This window comes from Seriola lalandi, unplaced genomic scaffold (assembly GCF_002814215.2).
Source record: "Seriola lalandi dorsalis isolate HSWRI2012SDOR001 ecotype SW California unplaced genomic scaffold, Sedor1 jcf7180002054572, whole genome shotgun sequence".
In the NCBI taxonomy this organism is placed as follows: domain Eukaryota; kingdom Metazoa; phylum Chordata; class Actinopteri; order Carangiformes; family Carangidae; genus Seriola; species Seriola lalandi.
Genome location: NW_019525125.1, coordinates 1,732,121 through 1,754,044, shown reverse-complemented (window position 1 = coordinate 1,754,044; position 21,924 = coordinate 1,732,121). Strand labels below are relative to the sequence as shown.

Here is a 21,924-nt window from a genome sequence, read left to right as displayed (position 1 = left end):
TTGTTTCTGTCTCCTCAGTAGCTAATCCATGTGTTGAGCAGAGGCAGCTGGAAGATTGGCAGCTCTTCAGTCCCTAATGAGTGACCATCTCCCTGACCCTGCCTCGTCTCTCTCTTCCTCCCTCCATCCACCGTTCAATAAAGCCCTCAGTCCGAACCTCCAGCCTCCGCTTGCCTCGCTCCAGCCAGCTCTCCGCAATTAGGAGAAGGACCAAATATAATTGTGATGAAAGGACGAGAGCCTGTGTGGCCCGCCTCGCCGTCGGCTTGACTGTGTCAGAGCCAGACGCCTCGTTGTTCTCAAAATTGTCCATCTCCACACAGTGAGAGCTTTTGTTCCCAGAGGAGACCAGATAGAGAGAGGCGACGACCAGTGGACCCCGACACAGAGGAGGCCTGCCCTACTGAAGTCTGCACAATTATTTAGGCTTGTGTTTGATACTGGGCACTGGAGTGGAGAGTAGAGGAGTGGCGTCAGCAAAGCATGACCAATACGTCTCAATGCAAAATGCGTCTTCATCAGATGATAACGAAAAACACAAGTTTATAGATTGCTTTAACAGAGATGTTGATGCATGAATGTTTGTGCAGGTCTCATGTTTGTGCACTCAAGTGCTTCAAGAAAAGCATGAAACCTAAGACATGATAGCTGGCTGTTGAACATCAGCCTCTAAAGCAGCTACTATCGATGTTTTTAGAAAAACAAAGAAGCCACACAGAATTACCTGAATCTGCAGCTCCTATCAGCTTTATGGAGCTTTAAAGTGAGTTTCAGCTCATTGTTTAGGTCCTAAAATTTACTCTTTGGGTTCAATCTCACTGCTCTCATGTCATTTTCATTCATAACAGGCAACTGTTTTAATTAAAAAAGCTATAAAAACCCATTGTACACTATACCTGCTCAGCACCAAACAGCAGACAGACACAGTTAGCGACCAGCTGGTTCACACAGTGGAGCATTCAGCACCCTTAGGAGTTACCAGGAGAGCTAAAAGAGAGTGAACACTGGCCTTACATTAGTCAGATGACCAGAAACACGGCTCCAAATGAATGTTAATGTTAATCCAGGTCTGCTGGATGTGGAACTAGGTTATTATTTCCTAGAACATTCACCATATTAACTTTATAATGGGATGATATTGTACATTGTAATAATGTGTTTACAGGCTGTGCTTCCCCCAAGTGGCCAAAAGTCAATTATTGCTGTTGTGAAGGAGCTATTTGTAAGTTGTGCTATTGCTACATAGCCAACATTAGCATTAACAGCAGTTTCCTTACCAGTCTTGAAGAAATGTTGCGAGTTCAGCATCAAACTTCATTCCTTTGCTCGTCAAGAACTGTCCCCAGTGGTGGAAAGCAACAATCTTCTGAAGCTAGCAGGCTAACTAGCGAGCCCCGGCCCGTTCCAGCCAGTCCCCTCACTTTCTGATAGCGACTCACTGTAGCCTCCAATCTCGGTGCTGCTCAGAGGACGTATTATAACCTCTTTATTGTAGAGACAATGATGGCTGAAGCTCTTGCCAAGTGACAGTCACCTCCACCCATTCCCAGCAGCAGAGAAAACTATGTACACTAAACATTAGAGATGACCACAGAGCAAACACAATGGTTTTGCTCTCTAATGTATTGTGTACAGTATATCATTAATGAATAGGCTAAATCATCCAAAGCTGTTGATTTGAGCCATTAATGAGCCATATTCTTCTGTTATATTTGTAACGTTTACATTTACAGAAATTGTGGCTAAATGTGACAACTGCTATCAACCATCAGCTGTATCTCTGTTGACCTGTGGGGGCTGGAGGGACGATCTGTACCTGGTGGACCTTCCAGCTCCGCCTCAGTGACTCTGAATGGAGGGACAGGGGCTGCGAGGACGGTCGGCAGTGGCCCATTACAAGTAAAAATAGCCGTCATTGTTGATGAATGTCTTAATTAAAGGGCTAACCAACAGTAAATCAGACAAGTAGACAGTTTTTTTCTGTTTCTACAGACACACAATAACCAAAATATTTACACATCGAAATAGTTTGATGAAATTCTGTGATGCAAAATCTCTCACTGGTTGCTCTGTTAGCAGTTTAGAGGGTAAACATGTTCATGCAAAAATGATACCAGCTGCTGAATGAGATTGTAAACAGTCTCTTTTTGTCTTGCCACCATCAAACGCAACCAGCTGTGAACCACGTCAACACTTTACTTCCATGACTGCTAAATATCTGCTTTTGTGTCATGCATAATATAAAAATGCTGATGTATTTTTTGGCAGAGAACAGTGTAACACAAACCTCTTTCAGGTAGCAAGGAAACCACAGTAAACGTCAATATCATTTCCTCACTTAGGAGTTTTTCCCAGGCTCCAAAGGAATTTTGTTCCTGTTTCAAAAAACAAAATCTCACCAATGATTGTGCACAGTGAGAGAAAGAGATACAGGGTTGGTTGGTAAACAATAGCCAGTAACCCTGAGGCTTATTTTTTTCCCATTGTGCTGCAGGAATGGAGAGGGGAAACAAACCATCAACAGAGATGAAACAGGATGACAGGTGTCAGATGAACAAAACGGCCGATGGTCACAGAGATACTGGGTGGCAGCAACGTACCTGGGCCAAAGGAAAGTAAAGAGATATGAAAAAAAAAAAAAAAACCTCCATCCTGCTGCCTCAGCATTTAAAAAACAATCACCAACAGAGAGTCATGTGCAGCAGATGCAGTGTGGGAAACTGATGAAAAGCTTGATAAGAGTTTGTGAGGCTGCTGTAATTGTCAATCTCACGATCGCCTTTTCCGGGACCTGGAAGTTGAAGCTTTTGATGTTAGAAAACAGCAGTTAGCTTTCATATAGCAACCATTAATATTCCTAGTTAGTTTGTCACCAACATTAACACTCTTTCAAGACACTTTGAATTGCTTTGCATAAGTTTTGCATCTATCTGACGAATATATCCTCAAAAACATGTAGTTGTTAGCTTGTAGAGCATTTGAAAAAAAAAAAAAAAAAGATCTAATTTTGCACTAAATCTCTAAAACGGATCTCTCTCTACGCTGCTGCGTTGCGCTGCACTGATCACTGCTCAGTGCTGGGAATAACAGGCCATTTCCTGTCGTGCAGCTCACTCCAGACACATGGTTTCCACGTCCAGCCTCATGCAGATGTTGGACAGCGATGTGAACCAAATCAACCAGGGACTCGAGGCAATACGTGTTCGTGCATGGCCGACATGATTAAAGCCACTTAATGAAGACCAGCGAGTGCATAAGTTGTAAAAGAGGGAGAAAATATTCTCATGAGAGAATAAAGATGTCACTGGTCATTTGATTGATTGGTTTCTTTGCAGTGTGCTCAGTAGCAAAACAGGAGATACATCACAGCTATTTTAGTCACTATCAGTCCTGTGTTTTCTTTTTCCCATGAGAATATTGTAAAGATCATTGTGGATCTGGGTTACAGAGAAGAGAATGACTGAATCCTAATCTATGGCTTTGTTGGTCTTTATCAGTATCTCTTTCTCTTTCTTGAATTTTCCAAGAGAAGTATCCCAGTATATATATATATATATATATATATATATATATATATATATATATATACATATACACATGGAAAAGAAATACTCAGTGTAGTACCCAATACGTCCCTCCCTCCCCAGAAGGGAAGGAAAAGCACTGTGTTAATGTGCCTTGTAGAATAAAACTAGCATAGCTCTAGATACATGCTGTCCATTTACCATACATGCATAAAAACAAATATATTGATGCAACTCCTTCACTGGACCTTAAACACCAGAACATACGGAGCTTTTTTTGTTCAATTTCTTTCTCCTGATGATGGAAAATAAGATATAAAAGTTATTGATATTTTCCTCAATCAGATTTTCCTCTTATGGCAAAAACAGTTTTCTTTAGTTTTGAATGAAAAATATCTCTCGCATGAGAAGAGGTTTTTGGATTTTTCCAGTTAGATAGAACTCAACAGACGACAACCAGGACATTTTAAATATGTTATACTAATTTAAAACTTTCACCATGCCAAATACTGTAATCGTATTTTCCATATGTGGGTGAAAATGGCAGCACAATGATGTTACATGAACACCAAGTAGAGTAATAGGCATTTTGGGGCCTATTGAAAGAATAAGGAGCTGCCCACATGATTGCTCTTCTCGGTGTGAACAAGTGAAATGAAATGTGATGCCAGGTGGTTATTCTCTGTACTGACCGTGAGATGAGCTCTGAACACCAGAAAGTCTCAGCACATGTTCACGGAACAGCTGAGTCATATTTCTCAAAAACCTTGCTTTAGCGTTCTGTGTTATGGCCCTTAACCGCACTCTGGCCTTCCTGAGGTCTGGATACCGGCATCACAGTCTCTCTACTGCGGGAAAATAAAGCAACAAACATCTCAGGGAATGAGAAAGGTGAAAAAGGTCAATCTGAACACCTGTCAGTCAACAAAAGCATCTTTGAATAGGTGTTGGGAAAATACTTACTCCTTTTCAAAGATGCATTGTTTTGTTTTTCAGACGTCCCTGTTTGCTGGAAAGTGATCAGCAATCTGCAGTTAATAGCAGTGAAAAGGTGTAATAAACCTTCTATTCCTCCAGAACTTTCCCACAGCTGCTGTTTAGGGATTAAAGCCACTAAATGATGTAGTCAAGCTGCAAAATAAATTTCCCACCGTTGTAAGATTGTCTGGTCATGAGAGCCAGCCCGGGACAATCAGGTCTATATATGCAGACTACTGTATTTGTCTCTGCTTAGACAGAGCGGATATTCAAGTACCCTGTGAACTGCATGGGAGCCGGAGCCTCAAATGGATGTTTTCATATAAGAACAGGATTAAGTATATGAGCAAACAGTTACCAGGTCTATAATTTATGTAAGTTTTTCGAAATTTCTGGAGGTGAAAGGAGAATTCAGAACAAAAGTCAGATCTATGTTTGATCCCACAGACCTGAACGTGAGACCTGGAACAGAGAGGCTTTTTTAAAAAAAAAAGTGGCTCAGGAGCTTAATTGCAGAAAACAAAACATTTACTTCCTCTGAACCATGTAAGTGCTGTTGGGAAAAGCAGTGCAGTAGGTGACTCTGTCGGCTCAGAACCACTGAGGAGGAAGTATGCACTCCATGTTTGTGCACGTTGTTGCTGCTTATCGTCCTTTTTGTCACAGGAGCCATTGTTGTGATTTCACGTTCTCATGCTGTGTCCAGGTCTCCATTAGTCCACACAGGACACTGCGCTGTGCGTATTTTATTTTCCCAATTTTATGTAGCAGGGTTCATTAATCTGTGTTGTGTATTTTTGGAAAAGAAAGTTTGTAGCTTCCTCCGGGAATGCAGACTATCATTTATAGAAATATTCATTTTTCACAGAGCGCACGTTGATCTGTCAAAGCAGGAGAAGATCGGGTGTAAATCAAAATGATGATGGACAAATTCCACTCAGCTGTTTCAGTCTCAGGGTCCTGGTGATGTTCATGCACTGTCATGACTCACTGGGACAAAACCATTGTCATTATTTTTAGTAACGTCTGTGCTTTTCCTACAATGATATACAAACATAGATATAAATAATATAGATGTATATTGTATATACAAATTCATGCCAAGCTGCCAAACTTTCCTCAAACCCACAGAACTTCTATTAAAAATTTTACAGTGGACAATCCCAAATTTACCAACAATAAGAAATATATCAGCTGTTTGGGAAATGGATCATCATCAAACATCGTAGTTTAAATGGAGAGCCGATACAGAATACATATACTCCATATCAGACCATGTGTAATAAGTAAAAATATTTCACTATTTTACAGTGACAGTGTATCCAATGACAATGTCGCAGATATGAAAAGGATCATCCATATTGATGAACTCTTAAAGAATTATCGCCTATCACCTGAATCGGCAGCTCGCCTCTGTTTTACTTAGAGCGAGTTTAAGTTCATTGTTTAGTCATCGTGGCCGTAAATTTACTGCTTTGATTCAGCCTCACCGCTCTCACAGCATAGCTCTCATTCACTGAAACATCTGCCTGCTGCGGCCCGCCGTGCACGACCTGCTCAGCACCAAACAGCAGACAAACACAATTAGCAATGAGCGGCTGAACATGGTGGTTCAAACCACCTGCTAATGCCCACCTGTATTAACGAGCATCAACAGTGTTGTAAAAAGTAGGATATTTCCCTCTGAAATGTAGTTGAGTATAAATATGAAGTAGCATTAAATTGAAATACTGTAAGGTTAAGTACAAGTACTTCAAATTTGTATTTAAGTACAGTATTGGAGTAAATGTGATCCCCATCACTTTTGAATGAAGAAGTCATGATAGGTCAAGAAAGGAAATAAGGATAAGTCTTACACTTCATATTTGCCGTCACACGTGCATTTGAATTAAACGAGGTCAAATCTCACAAAAAAACCCCATTAAAATATGTTTTACCGAAATGCAACAAGAAGGTCCCCCACCTATCTAAAAAGTAAACCTCATTGTTATAACTACACGAGAGGTGTGTGAATTGTTTCTTTCCGTCACTTCCTCCGTAGTGTTGGGTGTCGGGCTGAACCCTCAGGTGCTTCATTGTCCAACAAAACTCCTGGTTTCCTCGCTCTTTGTGTGGCACCGTGTCCCGAGCTGCCACAACTGTTCTCAGGCAGACATTACACAGCGACACACAGAGGAGCGCTAATCCTCACCCTTCCTTCCCTCGCCTAAACTACAATTATGAGATTGCACTCACAAACAAGCAGCGCGCACACACACACACACACACACACACATTACTGGGGCTTGCAGTTATATTGTCCAAACTGAGGACTTGAGGAGACATTAAATCTTAGAATAATAAACCGCAGAGCATCAAAGCCTCGGGTAAACAGTTATTTTCCAGCAAATATTTTTCTTATAAAGATATACAGTGGGAAAAAAGTGTGTGTATTTTGCAGAGACAGAAAAAGAAACAGGAGGGGAAATAGTTACATGAGAGACAAAGTCCCTAATGAGAGAAAGACAGAAAGTCCCTCTCGGTCTGAGCGGTGACCTTGCACCGGTTAAGTCCATATCAGTAACCCCGTGCAGTCACAGACTTGACATGGAGCTATTTCATTCCCATGACTGCGCTGCAGATATTTACCCACAATCCCACAGGGTCATGGAGCCAGTCTGTCCCAACTGCACAGTGATACTTCATCCTCTCAAATCATATCTCTCTCATCAGTGCTTCATCGGAGGTGGACAGATATCACATTAGACATCTTTCAATGAGTGGACGACAAGGAACTAAATTCCTCTTAAAGACACTGAAAATCGTCTATCTATCTTGTGATTGGACAGGAGTCCATACACATTATATTGATAAATCCAAATTATTTTAGGTTTGTTTCATGGATGTAGGGATGAAACTGAATTCCATTTCCTGATTTCTTCCTAGTGGACACGCACATACCCACAATCTGTGAAAGTATGAATGAAACATTCACATAAACATGTAAGCATAACTCCAGCTTTAGACTGTTATTAATGATAGAGTCAAAAAAAACAAACATTCACATCAGCCAAGTCAGAGATACAAGGAATTTCTGATAGCAAGAATAAGTGGTGGCTGCATGACTGCAACGCCTCTATCATTAGTAGTAAATAAAATCCCATATTAACAGTGATATAGTCAGTTCAGCTAATTATGAGCAGCTATAGACAGTTTGTTTTGTGTTTCACTTGTTAATTAATTGATCTAAAGTATGGAACAGAGCAAAGTAGCTTTAATTTGATTGGTGTGAATACGAACACTAACAGAGGGGTAACCACCGTCTTGGAATAATGTGTGAACACTCTCAAGTCAAAATATGGTTTTCCTCTTCTTCCATCCAAAGTCATGATGTCATGTCCAGTCCTGCCCCTGTTCCAGTAGCTTCAGTTACTCAATGCAATCTGTCAGTCAGCATTTCTTTCATTAGTCTTCATGAAAAAAAGTGAAGCATTTCCTGGAGTTTTTACTTTCCAAATTCTATTCACTGCCATGCAGTCATTTTCAGCTATGATCTCTGAAGTTTAACAACTTCTACAGTGTTTAGTCCTCTCTGTCCTACTGTCACAACAAACATGTCTGCACTAACTGTGACCCCTTGACCCCCTTGGATTTTTAGTTATTACAGTTAATTATATTTGGATTTTCGTTCTCAAGTTACAGAAAAGAACCACACCCTTACTTTCGAACAGACAGGTTTCACTGGCAGCTCTACTTTTACGTCTCTTTGCTTCATTTCCTGTCAGTCTAATGTCTCAAAAATGTGCGCACAAGAGAGGCCTGTCTCTGTAACTGCATGAAAAGAAAAGTGAGAATGCCAGAATTGGAGCAAAATGGGCTGTGACTGGGAAAAGGTGACGTACCTAACTATAATGTTAGGTGGTGGCCTTCATTCTACAGGAAGTGATTCAACATGGGAGAATATGGTGCCCTTCGGTGACATCATCATGTAAAATTTGGCATCATTGAATGTGTTTTTTGTTTGACAAATTTAGTTTATTTCTAGGCTCTTTGTTTTGGAAAATGACCAAAGCTACAACATCAGTGATCAAGACTATCTTGTTGATGATGAATATATCTGTGTTGATGATCTAGGAGTTAGATGTGTGACCGTACATCATAGCTCTTGATTGGGAATTTTTTTTATGCAACAAAATTTCATGGATTGTGAAATAACCCTTTTTTTATACTTCACTAGAAGTTTTGAACTGGGGGGTGGGGGGTGAATTAAAGTTGCTAAACTCACTCCTGGGAGTTAAACAAGCCTGGACCTCTGACACAAGCAACACCACTGTGTGTGTGTGTGGGAGTGAAATACTCCTGGCTGGCAGCTGAAATGCGGAAAAAGAAAACAGAGAATGAAAGAGTAAAACAAAGGAGAGTGACTGACATCAAGATAGTAGAGGCAGAAAAACAAATGTAAAACTGGATTATAAGTGAGAAGAAGAAGAAGCCTAGTTTGAAAGATGGAACGAGCGATGGATGGATGTAGGAGAAGTGGAATAACAGAGTCCCACGGGAAATCCTAATAAGGGAAAGGCTGCATAGTTCCCAAACTCACACAAACACAGCGTTTCTTTCCTGGCTGCACCTCAGGCAAATAGTCTCAGTGCTACACTGGGAAGCTAACATTTAAGGTAACACATAATCCCCTCGACAAGCCTTTGCATCCTCACAACACAGCCTCTGATATTACTTTTTCCATCAAACTACTTGTTCTGGCAAAAATAGCCTTTTTTTTTTTTTTTGCATAACGGCTGAGACTTCACACGACACAAGGAGTGGGAGATTTTTCACAGTAGACAGAGCACACAAAGGTAACGTGTGGTGGTATGCAGAGGGGGTGAGAGCTCTCTCTGTGGTAATTATCAAATATTTAAGGAACAAAGGAATTGTGCCTGGGAACAGTGGCTCAGAGGTGTGTCACACTACGTCTTAAGCCACAACAGGCTAAATGCATTCCTTTGAAAGAGAAATCTGCACTGTGGTAGCTGTTCACAAATGAACTGCATTGTTTAACATTATGTTTCTGCAGTTTCTGGAGTGGGTGAGTCATATTTTATCATGCAGTATTAAAAAAAAAACTTTACAATGAATGCAAGCTTTATTGCACCTGTAAAAGCAGCTTGTTAGTTTTAGTCAGGTGCTGAATAAACTGAACTTTCACCACACATATACTGTCCTCAACATGAGTTAGGTGGAGTCCTATCCACCTGTTTTTATGCACAAGACTAGATATTTTGGTGGAAAACAAATACGTTGTCTGTGAAGATTTTAGTAACATGTTTGGTACCACCATCTTTGCGACTTGCCACATTTAACAACATATGAAAATGTAATCTGTTTGACATTTAATTTTTTTTTTCAAAAGGTCTGTTTCAGCATATAAATGTGATTTCACTCTGTGAAACTTTGTGGCTTTATCGTATCGTATCGTAAGGTATCGTATTGTATCGTATCGTATCGCATCATATCGTATCGTATCGTATCGTACCGTATCGTATCGTATCGTATTGCATCATATCGCATCATATCGTATCGTATCGCATCGTTTCCGAAGAGTCATGGTTAGAACAAACACTAGAGGAGTTGAAGTAAAAATATGTCATTTTCGGGGATTTGCTGAAATTACTGTTGCTGTCATTTTTCTTGGGAGGACTGACTCATACAATGTCGTTACGCCTTTGAACAGAGGTGGAAGCTACGATGACAGCAACTACGCTACGGAGGAGAATGGAGGAATCTCCACATTCTCACAACTGTCCACTACAATAGATCATCACCGTGTGCAATGTGTAGTAGCTCTCAACCGTATCACACAGCCTTCATCAGCAGATGCTAAGTTGTAATGGAGCTTTTGACATGTGAGCTCAGGAGCTGTTTTTGTCATCGCACCTTCAGGACTTCTCGTCTTTAGTCAAACCATTGTTCCAATTGTTAACAACTTTCATCTGTTTTAACCATTGACAGTTAAGATCTGTGTAGGTGTTTGAAGTATGAAATATGAGTTACCACACTAGCTTTATTTGTTATCTATTGTTTCTTTAAAAGGAGACAGTTCACGTTAATAAACAGCGTCATAAAACACAGCAAAGGTAGGTTGACTTCACCAGACTGAGAAACAGATAGAGCCAGTGTAACAGGGGGCAGAGTGGATGCTGGGGCTGCAAACATCGGTACCAGTTTGTCTTTGGGAGTTTAATTCAACCCCCCCAGTAAACAAAAGGAGGAAGTGGCCCTGTGTAGCTGGCTTGCAGGGACTTCCTGTTTGTGATTATATGTCCAAAAACAGAACCAGGGTCTCTGGACCTCCCACGACTCTGTTTCACTCAGGGCTGGAGAACCACTGACCCGCTGCGTCTGGCTGTCCGCACATTGTGCTTACGTAGCTGAGGCGCCACAATACTGGGAAGCAGCTGCAGCAGACATAAAAGTGACAAATGTATGTTGTTAATGCCATGCAACACACCAGCTATCATTAGTGCAATTAGTGTAATGGGTAGCAGCACAGGAAACTGTCCTAATGGCATTTTAACTTTCTGGGTCAGTAGTTTTGACAGGTTAACTGTATTCCCATTAGCTGGAATTGGGCGAGTGATTGTATTTCTTTTCCAACAGTAGCCAAAACTTTAGATTTATCCAGTTCTAGGTTGTGAAATAACTGCATTTCATGGTCTACGTCAGTGCATGAAGTTTGCATAGGTGTCACAGAGATGGTCATTAGGTCACATAATGATGCAATGGATGGTAGAGAAAAGATTAAAAGACTGAGGAAAAAGTGCACACCTGTTCGACTGAGGAGCTGCTTCACAAGCAGACATTAAACAGAATGGGAGAGCTGCACACTCATAACTCCAAGTGTTTATATATCAGAGTGTCACACTCTTTCTTTAGAAATGGGAAACGTTCTTGATGACTTGTAAGCAGTCCAGTCTTAAGTCCAATCAAGATGGTTGTGTGATCACAGAGTGAGTCTTGTGAGGGTTAAAATACTGTTCAGCGACAATGTAACAGTATATCCAGTAAATCTGGGTTTAATTACACTGGATGATGGATTTTAGCTGACATGAGGCATCTATATTTATTTTGCTTCCATGCACTTTATATCATTAAGTGCCAAGTCAGATATAACAGAATTCTTCAAGCCTTAAATACGACTTGGATCTCGATGTGAATGCAATTTATAACTAACTCCAATGATGCAATATAGCAAGGCAAGTTAGCAAGAAAAGAAATGTTCAATAGGACGTGCTGTCTAACCATGTCCACCAGTGGGTTGTAAAGCTGGCCATCATAGAAAAGCTACTGCTGTTTAACATTAATTTGTCAAATTCCCAAGGTCAAGAATGACCTGGAAATTGTTTTATTGGTTCTAATTTTTACTTTTACACCTACTGTTCTACGTGACTTTTCCAGAAGTTAAGACTCTACTCTTAACAATACATTTGCCACAATGATTCTCAGCAGCCACCTCCTTCCCTTAACCTCACAACTGCAGGAAAGCAGGAGCCAAAGACCCTCGCCTGCATTTCCTCACTTTGGGCAACATAATCTATGATTCAACAATAAAGTCGGTAAACCCTCCTCCCTGATAAGAACAATACAGCAACACCAGGATACATTAATCCGAGTTTGAAACACTAAGGAAATAATACGACTGCAATACAATAGCCCATTTTCCTTCCCTCAGGTATGCTTTTCTTAAAGGACATCACGCTTGTAAGAACTGTCTCGGTGGTTGACTCAATGCAGATTTTCACAATAAATCAAAGGCCTGGTGTTAAAGGTATGGCCCTGAACAAACCAGTTTTGTTTACTGGGAAAAGGAAACAGACAAAAGAGCTGACCAAGCTTTTGTGTATGATTCTTGTCTAATACTGTCATTCTCTTAGAAATAAGAAATAGGAGGAAGAGAATGGATAAAATGATTCACACACTGTGGCCTCTGGGAAAAATAATTCATATTTCATATTGTCAAGTGTAATATCTGGACATATTTTATATTTGACACTTTATCAATAACAGGATTTAAAAAAAAAAAAAAAAGCTTGATAAAATGATGACCAGCAAACATGTGGCTTGAGAAATATTTTGAGACAAAGATTTAATTACACCTCTGCAACGTTTCCTTTTTTAGAAACAAATCCAGAATCCCCCTACATATTGAACTATATACTTCTCAGCAAACATGTTCAGCTGACCTGTTTTGTCTTGACTTAAAGATTCTCTTCTGTCTCTATTGTCCCTATAATGATGATAACGTGGTTCTTTTCAGTAATCCTTTTAGGAATAAAAAGGAAATTACCATGATTTGTAATGCACAATAAAAACATTTAAAAAAGATGGATATGTGCAGCAGTGAAAGGATGATAAGGGAGGAACAGCCAATAAAATAAACATAAAAGACATAAATTTGATTGCATACTGCAGCCCACACAGTTCCTTGTCTTTTACAGACCTTTTGCACAACTGGACATAAGTAATCTTGTCCAACTAATGGGAGCCCCTCGGGGGATGTGAGGGTAGGAAGGTCAACTCTTTCCACATCAACAAAGCTTGTTACAGGCCTGTGAATGTGTAAGTAGTAAACAAGACCGTATAATTAAAAGTGGCTTGGTTGTAGTAGTTCGCTGGAAACAAAACAAAACCACAGGGTTCTGAAGAAGCGCACTTGTTGAGGGATGCTGGGATCCTTCAGGGGACCTTTGAACACAATTGGAAAGAGCTGAGTGTGGGAGATTTTGATTCAGACATCTGGAAGTCATCTTCTGAGGTTGTCGCCACTTGGTGGAATTTTTGTACCAATCTATTAGGGTTAATATTAAAATGACTGTAGGATCATCTTCAGATCCAGACAACGAAACAACAAATCATTTAGGCCCACACACCGACATCAGAGGAGTGGAGCGACAAAGAGAGAGGGGAACCGTCATCGCAGCAGTTGCAGTGAAGTAGTCAGCACTCAGAGGCTAAACAGGAAGCTGGCGTGTTGATGGGTCGGGGGGGTTAGAGCAGCTCATTTTTCAGGGGTCATTTAGCGTGAGTGTGTATAGATAATGAGCACATTGTGTGATTACATGAATATAGGAAGAGGCAATGTCAAGTATGACTGTGAAGAAGACAGAGACAAAAAGGCCGACCGCTGTTTACATTTCTGCTGTACGATGTGCTCGAGTCACTTGTACTTGATAATCCTCAGGAGTGTGTTCAACAGAAATGGACACTTAGAGATTGTTTTCAATCCTCTTTATCGTCGGAAAAACTCTTAAAAACAGCTTATAGAGATCTACCTCATTAGTTCATTTTAGTTGTTTTTATTTTTCATTTTTATTTTTCCTGGCCACACTAAGTGGACATCATGCCATGCCAAAATGTTTTCAAAAATGAAAAACATCTAACACATTGTTGGTTTTGGTCTTTTGTTAACAAAAAAGAAAAAAAAAACAGAATAAGAGAAAGAAATGTGACTTCTTTTCTCAAGTGGATAAACGTTTCCTCTGGCTCTTATTACTCCCATATCTGATTCAGTCATTACAGCTGGATGCATCCACTGTTTGATGAGTGTTAACAGGTTCTGGGAAATGTTGGAAACCTACTTACTAAAGTAAGACACACTGGCTACACCAGAAGTAAATATAGCTTTATGAAAACATTAATCATTAATACATTGTACAGCACAAGCTGTTTGACAGTTACTCAGTGCCCAAGGGGATAATTTAGTTTCCCTCAGCATCTCTCCTCTCTAGACTTTCTCTCATTTTCTGTATTAGTCCCCATGAATTAGTGACAGAGTATCTGACAGCCATCTTTAGATTACAGTTGTCCTAAGCATCCCTACAGCAGTTCTGTCACAGTAGATGCAAAGATAGAAGCCAAGTTGACTTGTACTTTAGATGATAGTGAGTTACATCAACATGTCCTGACTTGTCCAGTACACACCACATCTGCTGCTGCAGGCTGCTCGACGCCCACCCACACACACAAGATCTTTTATGCAAAGTGATATTAACATTGCACATTCCTCGCAGAAAGCTCATTCATGAGATACAGTGAGCGCAGCCGTTGAACAAGTTTACATTACATCACCAGCATAACAAGCAGCCAAAAGTCAGGAGTTAAGTGGTCACGACAATGGATACATGCTTGATCATATATTCCTGTGAGCACTTAATTTATCATAAAATAGAAAAGAGCGTGAGTAATTGCTAAATTATAAAAGTTGTTATTCTACATATGTATTTCATACGTGGAGATAAAAGATATAAAAACACAAAAAGGTACAGGATGGGTAGTGAGACATGGTTTTCTGATTACAGAATAACTGAACAAAACATCCAAATGTGTAAAATTATCATTTAAATTATACTTTTATGGCACCTTTTTTAACATTTGACCAGGGACTACAGACAGATTTTAGCCTTGTATTTTATCTCCAGCTCCATACTAAATATTGTATTCTTTTGTCTTCATTATAAGAATCATCCTTGACAAATAAAGTACAACTACACTAAAGTAAAACCAGGTTAACAACCAATATTGCACATTGAACAGGTTTAACACAGGTTTGATTGCACACATAATGCCTTTCTGTTGACACTGAAGCTTCACCTAGTCAACTGTGCATGTCGACCTGCCATGACCTGTACATTTCTTTAAACCTTTAGTTAGGGCTCGATTCATTCATTAGCTTCCCAGTTAAAACTCAAGGTAAAACGTTCTTGTTTTGTTTGATCAACTGTCCAGAACTTTGAAATTATTCAGTTTGCAATGAAATAAAACAGAAAGCAAATTTTGGTACTTTTTGCTTGAAAAATTACTAAACTGGTGAATTGATTATTAAAACAGTTGTCTATTGATATTTTTCGTGAAATTATTAATTATTGATTAATCCATCACTTTGACACTAGTGTTTAATTTGAATAAGTTTTAAGACATAAAAACACTTTGAGTAATTTGTCTAATATGTTTTCTTTTATAAAGCACATTTACTTTCTCCCTTATTAAAAAATCCTGAACTAATCCGATCTGGTCACATGACGACCAGCAACGAGTGCAGATCTGTCAGACTGACGTTCACTTTGCATTTTAGGTATATTGTATTACCTCATTTCATGGCTACAATAAAACAATCAGGGCTTTAAACCACCACGTCCAAATAAACGTATCCATGCATCACTTAAAAGATGACGGCCACTGTAGCCGACAGATTCGATCCAACCCTGAGCAGCTGTTGCTGTCTGTGTTTTATGAGGCTTATAAAGTAGAACAGGTCGCTCCATCTGTGCTGCGCCAGTCGTGGGGACAAACCCCAACCCCCAGGTCAACACAATGAGAAGGAAATCAACACAAATCCTGTTTACTCTCCACCTCACAATGTAATACATTAAACACATTTCCCCTTTGCCACAATGAACATCAGCACAATAGGGAGTTATTTAAACGAAATGCAGCTTTTATAGGTATATGTCTGAAAATATCTTAAAACTTGCAGGAGGGATGAAGGATTTGTTATTCTGCCACTGTAACTGTGATATTGCTGTGGTGCAGCAGCACTTGAGTCCTACTCCCCGGGGAGATGACCGTCACTGTGAAGTAGTCAATCAGTGTAAACTCATACCGCCGAATGACCCCGATACAGAGTTGGGTTGAGACACAGGTCAAACTGTGACCTAGTCAGTGTGAAGGCCAGTGTTTAACTTGTCAATAGAAAGTTGGTGTTTACAGGTGAAGGGGGGTGTAACAAGCCAAAAAACGTACACAAAGATAGAAGCAGTGTTGGGAACATCCTCTCACAACAACTTCATTAAACACAGAATGTAAACGTCCAGATCATGTCCTGGTGGCTTTTTTCCTGCTTCAACAAGTCAGTTCTCTCCCAGATAATGTCGCTTATTATCTTAATGTAATGATGCAACTACATCTCCCTGTTTGGAAATATAAAATACTATTAATATAAACAGAGGGTTTTGGTGCAGGTGTCTAGACTGACTCCTACAAACCATCCATCTGGGCTGTTTAAACCTATGACAGACAGCATGACAAACACCAGTTTCTGTGCACATCTTTTTAACCTAAAGGTCATGGATGATACTATTGTACCTTAGTGCCGCATTTAACATGGTCGACAACGGTTGAGCATCTTGACAAGTGGGTCGGCATCTCTGATTTTGCCCTTTGCTGGTTAGAATCACATCTCAACCTTAGAACATTAATGTCTCATCCTCCACTGCCCGTCTCACCTGTGGTGTGCCGCAAGACTTAGTTTTAGGTCCATTATTATTTCAGTCTTCCATGTGGGGACATAATTTTTTTAATATAAAATGACTTCCTTTTTTAAGCAGATGACACCCAGCTGTATGTACCTGTACCTGCTGACAACACAACCCTTATAAACTGCCTCAATGAGATTACTGTTGAATGTTCAACAATGTTCTACTGTTCAATTACAGCAAATCTTAAATCGTTATATTTGGCTCACCAAACTCTACCCGTTGCTAGAAATCTGGGTGCTATTTGACCTCATCTTTGGTGCTCAAAAGTACCGTTCTGCTTTCTCCACTTAAGAGGTGTAAAACAAAATGAGGTCCCTCTGGCAGGGGTCACCTGTCTGTTCCTAGATCGAAGTAGGTAACCAGAAGTGAAGAGTCACAGACTGAAAATTCATTGAAAATTAATTGATTCGTTCTTAAACATGGAAACAGGTCAGGGCTTTCGGGTTCAGTGGTAAATTCAAAACACCGAATGTAATCAGGCTATCCTTTTAAGTGCTTAAATTGATTTAATGATTGTGCTAAAATCTATAGCCGTGTTAATAGCCAAACAGCTAAAGATGATTATGAGCTTAGTACGATAAAGATAACCAGACTGAGACATTTGCATGAGAATAACCATATCTAATATTTCCTTAATCTGATTACAGTGTGTATGTAAACAGGCAGATTTCAATTTAGGTTACACACAGTTAGACCAGCCTCTCATTGTGACTGCCACCTTCTTGTCTAACATTTTCTCTGTCTGCCCTCAGGTTTAAACGTCTGCTTGATGTTCCCCCCACCCCCTTTTGGCAGCTGTTTTACCTGTAACGTCCATAACGTTGAGTCTCTATGTGTCACTCTGTGGTTTATTATAAACAAGTGAGGGCCTGATGGTGTTGAAAGAGACAGTTACTGCCTACACATGGTTAACAGTCCTTACGACCGCGTCAGGAAGGTTTGATTTATTTGTCAGTTATCCGAGACAAATCTAAGAGTAATTTATGAGGAGGGGGTTTCAGTGCAGCCCAGTTAGTCCTGCAGCGGTCTGATACCTTTTTTACTGTCTACTGTACCCCCATAAATACAGTGCCTACAAAAAGCATTCATCCCTTTTGGCATGGGTGGATTACTGGATGGGCTTACCTGTATGCCCTGTCCAAAATAGTTGTTTAGAGAATTTGATCTGGCTATATATTTTACCTGCGTTTAAGCTCTGCACCAGGAAATCAGACAGGAAAAGGTAAGGTATAGGAGGGAATTTTCTAAACTTTTATAATATAATATAATATAATATAAGTTTTTGAGATGAGGAATATCTTTGATAGTATCAATTTGTAACTTTGTGCTGCATTGTCTGTTAAAGCTGCTATATAAATTAAGTATTTCATATGTTTGTGGCAGCAAATATTATCTAGGAGTGTTATTTATTCATTTTGAATTCTTTCTTAGCAAAAGCTGTTTGGGAAATGCATCATTTACACAGTCCTGTTAATGTATTATTTTGAGCTGTGCTTCATGTAGTCTCAATATATTTATCAGGAGTGTTATTTCATTTCTCCAAATGATAGAAAATCTTATTTTGAAAGAAACTTGTCACTATTACCTCCTTGTCATTCCCAGGTGAGGACAAGGGTAAACTCTATCTAAACACTCAACCACTGACTCCAGTTGGAGAATGTAAAATCACACAAACACACGTGTTATCAGTCTTTCATGTCTACCATGACAGCAGTCACCTGTGTGAAGCTATCCGCACTCCTCTCACAATCCACCTGATGGGAATCCACCCCTGCTTCTGCTGACTCTGCAGGCTGGCTGAGTGAAAGTTTGCGTGAGTCGCTCTCAGCAATTATTTATCAGTGTAGAAGATCCTAACTGCTAACAGGCTGGTTCCCATGCTTTGTCAGGTTGTGATGCCCTGATGAAGGAGCGCAGGACAGGCTTTGACTGATGTGGGCTTTTAAACACGAGCTATTAGACCATTGTTTGCAGAGCCAAGTGGCAGTTTACCATTTTGGCTTCTCTCTCCTGTTTGTGACTGCTTTCGTGCTTTTAGCAAATTACAAAGATACATTGATTAGATGTCTGTTTGGTGCATCTTTTAAATGCTTTACAGAACAAAAAATACAAGTGTGGTCGCCAAAATAAATGTTTTAAGTTTCCTACAGTTATGTTTAAGTTGTTGGTTGACAACTGAAGATAATGTGATACAGTATTTCAGATGTCAAACTGGTGCATATCATTTTCATGGTGGAACTGCATGAAATGACAAACACCAGTATCAGTATTGACAGAAATGACTATGGTTATTGGTTGTTGGAGTTTGAGTGATAATTAAACATTTAATTATGCAAATTCAAATATGAAATAACTGAGGATACAATGTTTTACTCCAGTGCAGCAGAGGTGTGGTCCCTCACAAAATTTGAAGATACAGTATATTTACTGGAACATTAGAAAACTGGAACATTATTTACTGGAATAAAACCTTTTTACTTCTCACTTCCTCTTCTTTTTGCTTACTTAAAATGGTTTCACATTGTTTCTTAACTGGGGTTCATGCACTCTCTTTTGAGGTTAATAAAGTGTATTGGTAATTGTCAGCTGACTTTTTTCCATTTTTTTTTTTCTTCTTGAAATCTCTCTGGTAGCCAATTTTTTTTGTATAAATGTAGCATAACCAGCTTTAAAGGAGCTAGCTATTTGTAAGTTTTGTGATTGCTACAAAGCCAACATTAGCATTAACAGCTGTTTACTTATCAGTCTTGCCAAGAGCCATTGTTGTGTTTACATGACAAGAGGTCATAATATGATCTCTGAGCAGCGCTACTTCTTGAGGGCAGCCTGGACGCTACAGTGACTCGGTTTCGGAAAAAGTAATGAAACAGTCAAACTTGGTTGGAGCTAGCTGGTTAGCATGCTAACTTCAGTATAGGAAAAGAAGTGATATAGAGGCAGAACAAGAGGGTTGGTTTTCACCACTGGAGACGGCTGTTGGTGAGAAAAAGGAATAAAGTTTGATGCTGAACTTGCAACTGCTGCTGTTTCATATTGCAACTGTGAATTTACTGTATTTCTTTAAAAGTACAGCTAAGTCTGAACAAACTGTTGCAAACCCATTTCACAAGTTGTGCTAAAACATTTAAGATTAGCAAAAAATGCAACTAAAGTCAAACCAAACTGTTTTATTTACAGTGTGAAGTGTGTTTGTTTGTTTTATTGCACGTGCTCCCTCAGGTTAAGAGCTTAACTTGTGTGCTCTGATGACATATTTAATAACTTATTTACACCAAAGCAAACTTTATTTATAGGGCGTGAGTGAGTGATGAAATCGCTGTCACAGACTAGTTGCTGCACTAATGATTCAGACTTGTTAATTAACCAATCACTCTGTGGAAAAAAAAAAAAAACGCCCGGGAAAGTAAAAGAAAACAAACTTCCTTACTAATCTCTTCATCAAGTTGTAAAGCTTGTGCTAGTGTGTGGTGCGTGTGTGTGCGCGCGCGCGTGTGTGTGTGTGTGTCCACTGAAGAATAACGCCCCTCAGTGCGCAGCAGCAAGAGGAGAGGTGCGTCCCTCAGGTCATTTACAGCTCATGAACTGAAGTGAGAACATCTCATACTCGGAGTTCACAGACGCGCTTTACTTTCTCTGTGGATCTACCGAAGGATGAACTGAAAGTTGTTTGTGTGTTTTTTTTTTTTTTTCACCTGTCGGAGGGGAAGACACAATATCGGATCTATGAAAAAACCCACGTGGATTTGTACAACCGTTTTAAACCAGAAGGAATGCATATTTTCTTTGTCAAACTAACTTTCTTGTTGTCGCTAATAGGACTAACACGAGGTGAGTGGCGGGGGGATTCTCACTTTCTGGGACTTATGATGTATTTTTCAGCAAGATAAGAAAATATACTTTTACTGTTCATTCACTCTTTATCGTAAACTAAAGTTTTAGTAACTTGACACATTCACTTTCGTTTGTTGGGTGATTGACCGTAGCTCAAGTAAAGCAATTTCCCCCCAACTTTTTTTTTTTTAAACTTATCCTGCAGGTTTCCGTTTACTGTTTAATTTACATTCATTAAGTTTACTTCTATGGTTTAATTCATCTGTCGGCTTTATCCTAAACATGTCACGTTTTCACCGGCAAAGTCAATGTATGCTCTTTTTATTTTTTTTTACTTTGCCCCGGCAGCTGTTGCTCACTTGCCCAGCAAACATTCAACTTTTTCTCACTAGTATGTAAACGCATGCCTTTGCAGGTTGGAGTCAGAGCAGTATGTGTGTGGGTGTCCTTTTTTTTTTTTTTTTTTTTTTTAATTATTATTGCAAAGCTGTGTTACTCCCCAAATGGCACATTCTTTATGGTACAGCTGCAGAGAGGAGCATGCTGCTGCCAGACTGGTGTCAAGTCCCTGTTCACCACAAAAACTGCACTTTGAGGTGGCCAAGAGTCACACCTAGGCTTCACATTGATGGAGTTTTACCTGTGCCATTGTAAAAAAAAAAAAAAAAAAGCTTCAGGGATGTTCCACTGATTATTTTTTTAAAGAGTTTTAGCAAAGTGCAGGTGTATTAAAACTTTCCTTTCGCAGGCCTGAGATGCTCCACGCTCGCGGAGGCGTGTTTGAACCAGGGGAGATGTGAAGCAACTCCAGATGGGAATGGAGAGTGCAAGTAAGTTTGACATCTGCATTTTTCTTTTTTAACAAGTAAACAACGAAGTGAAAACCTACAAAGAGGATTTGAAAATGTGTGATTGTGGAATCGGGGATGACTCAGATTTTTGGTTGACATGTGAGGGCTGTAAAGGTGGAGCGCTCATACCAGTGTTGCTATTTCTGGGAGGCAAATGGTCAGAGAGGAGAGACAGAAATGAGTGGACATTGATGAGGACAGGGGTCACTGTGTGTGTGTGTGTGTGTGTGTGTGTCAGTGCCACCACACTCTCCCCTCTGCAGCCAAACTCTTGCAGCCCTAAATCTTGTTTTTCTTTTCTTTCACGGAGCGACAGCTGGGGTTGCCAGAAGCTCGGCGACCATTGTTCTCTGCTACGATTAATTCTGTGTGACTAATCTGGGTGAGGCTTCCCAGAGAGACCCTCAGACCCTGTCCTCCTACACACCCTCTCCACCGCCCCCCCTCTCT

General features: G+C 39.9%; 1 protein-coding gene across 2 annotated transcripts in view; it reads left to right on the top strand.

The window, feature by feature from the left end:
• Window positions 1–20,361: 20,361 nt before the first annotated feature.
• notch1b (notch receptor 1b) overlaps window positions 20,362–21,924 on the top strand; it is a 41,902-nt gene continuing 40,339 nt past the window's right edge. For both annotated transcript variants that reach the window (XM_023417087.2, XM_023417086.2), the window contains exons 1-2: window positions 20,362–20,620; window positions 21,372–21,453. In XM_023417087.2, the coding sequence (XP_023272855.1) occupies window positions 20,563–20,620; window positions 21,372–21,453 (140 nt within the window). In that variant the 5' untranslated portion in view covers window positions 20,362–20,562. The remainder of the gene's footprint in view (window positions 20,621–21,371; window positions 21,454–21,924) is intronic.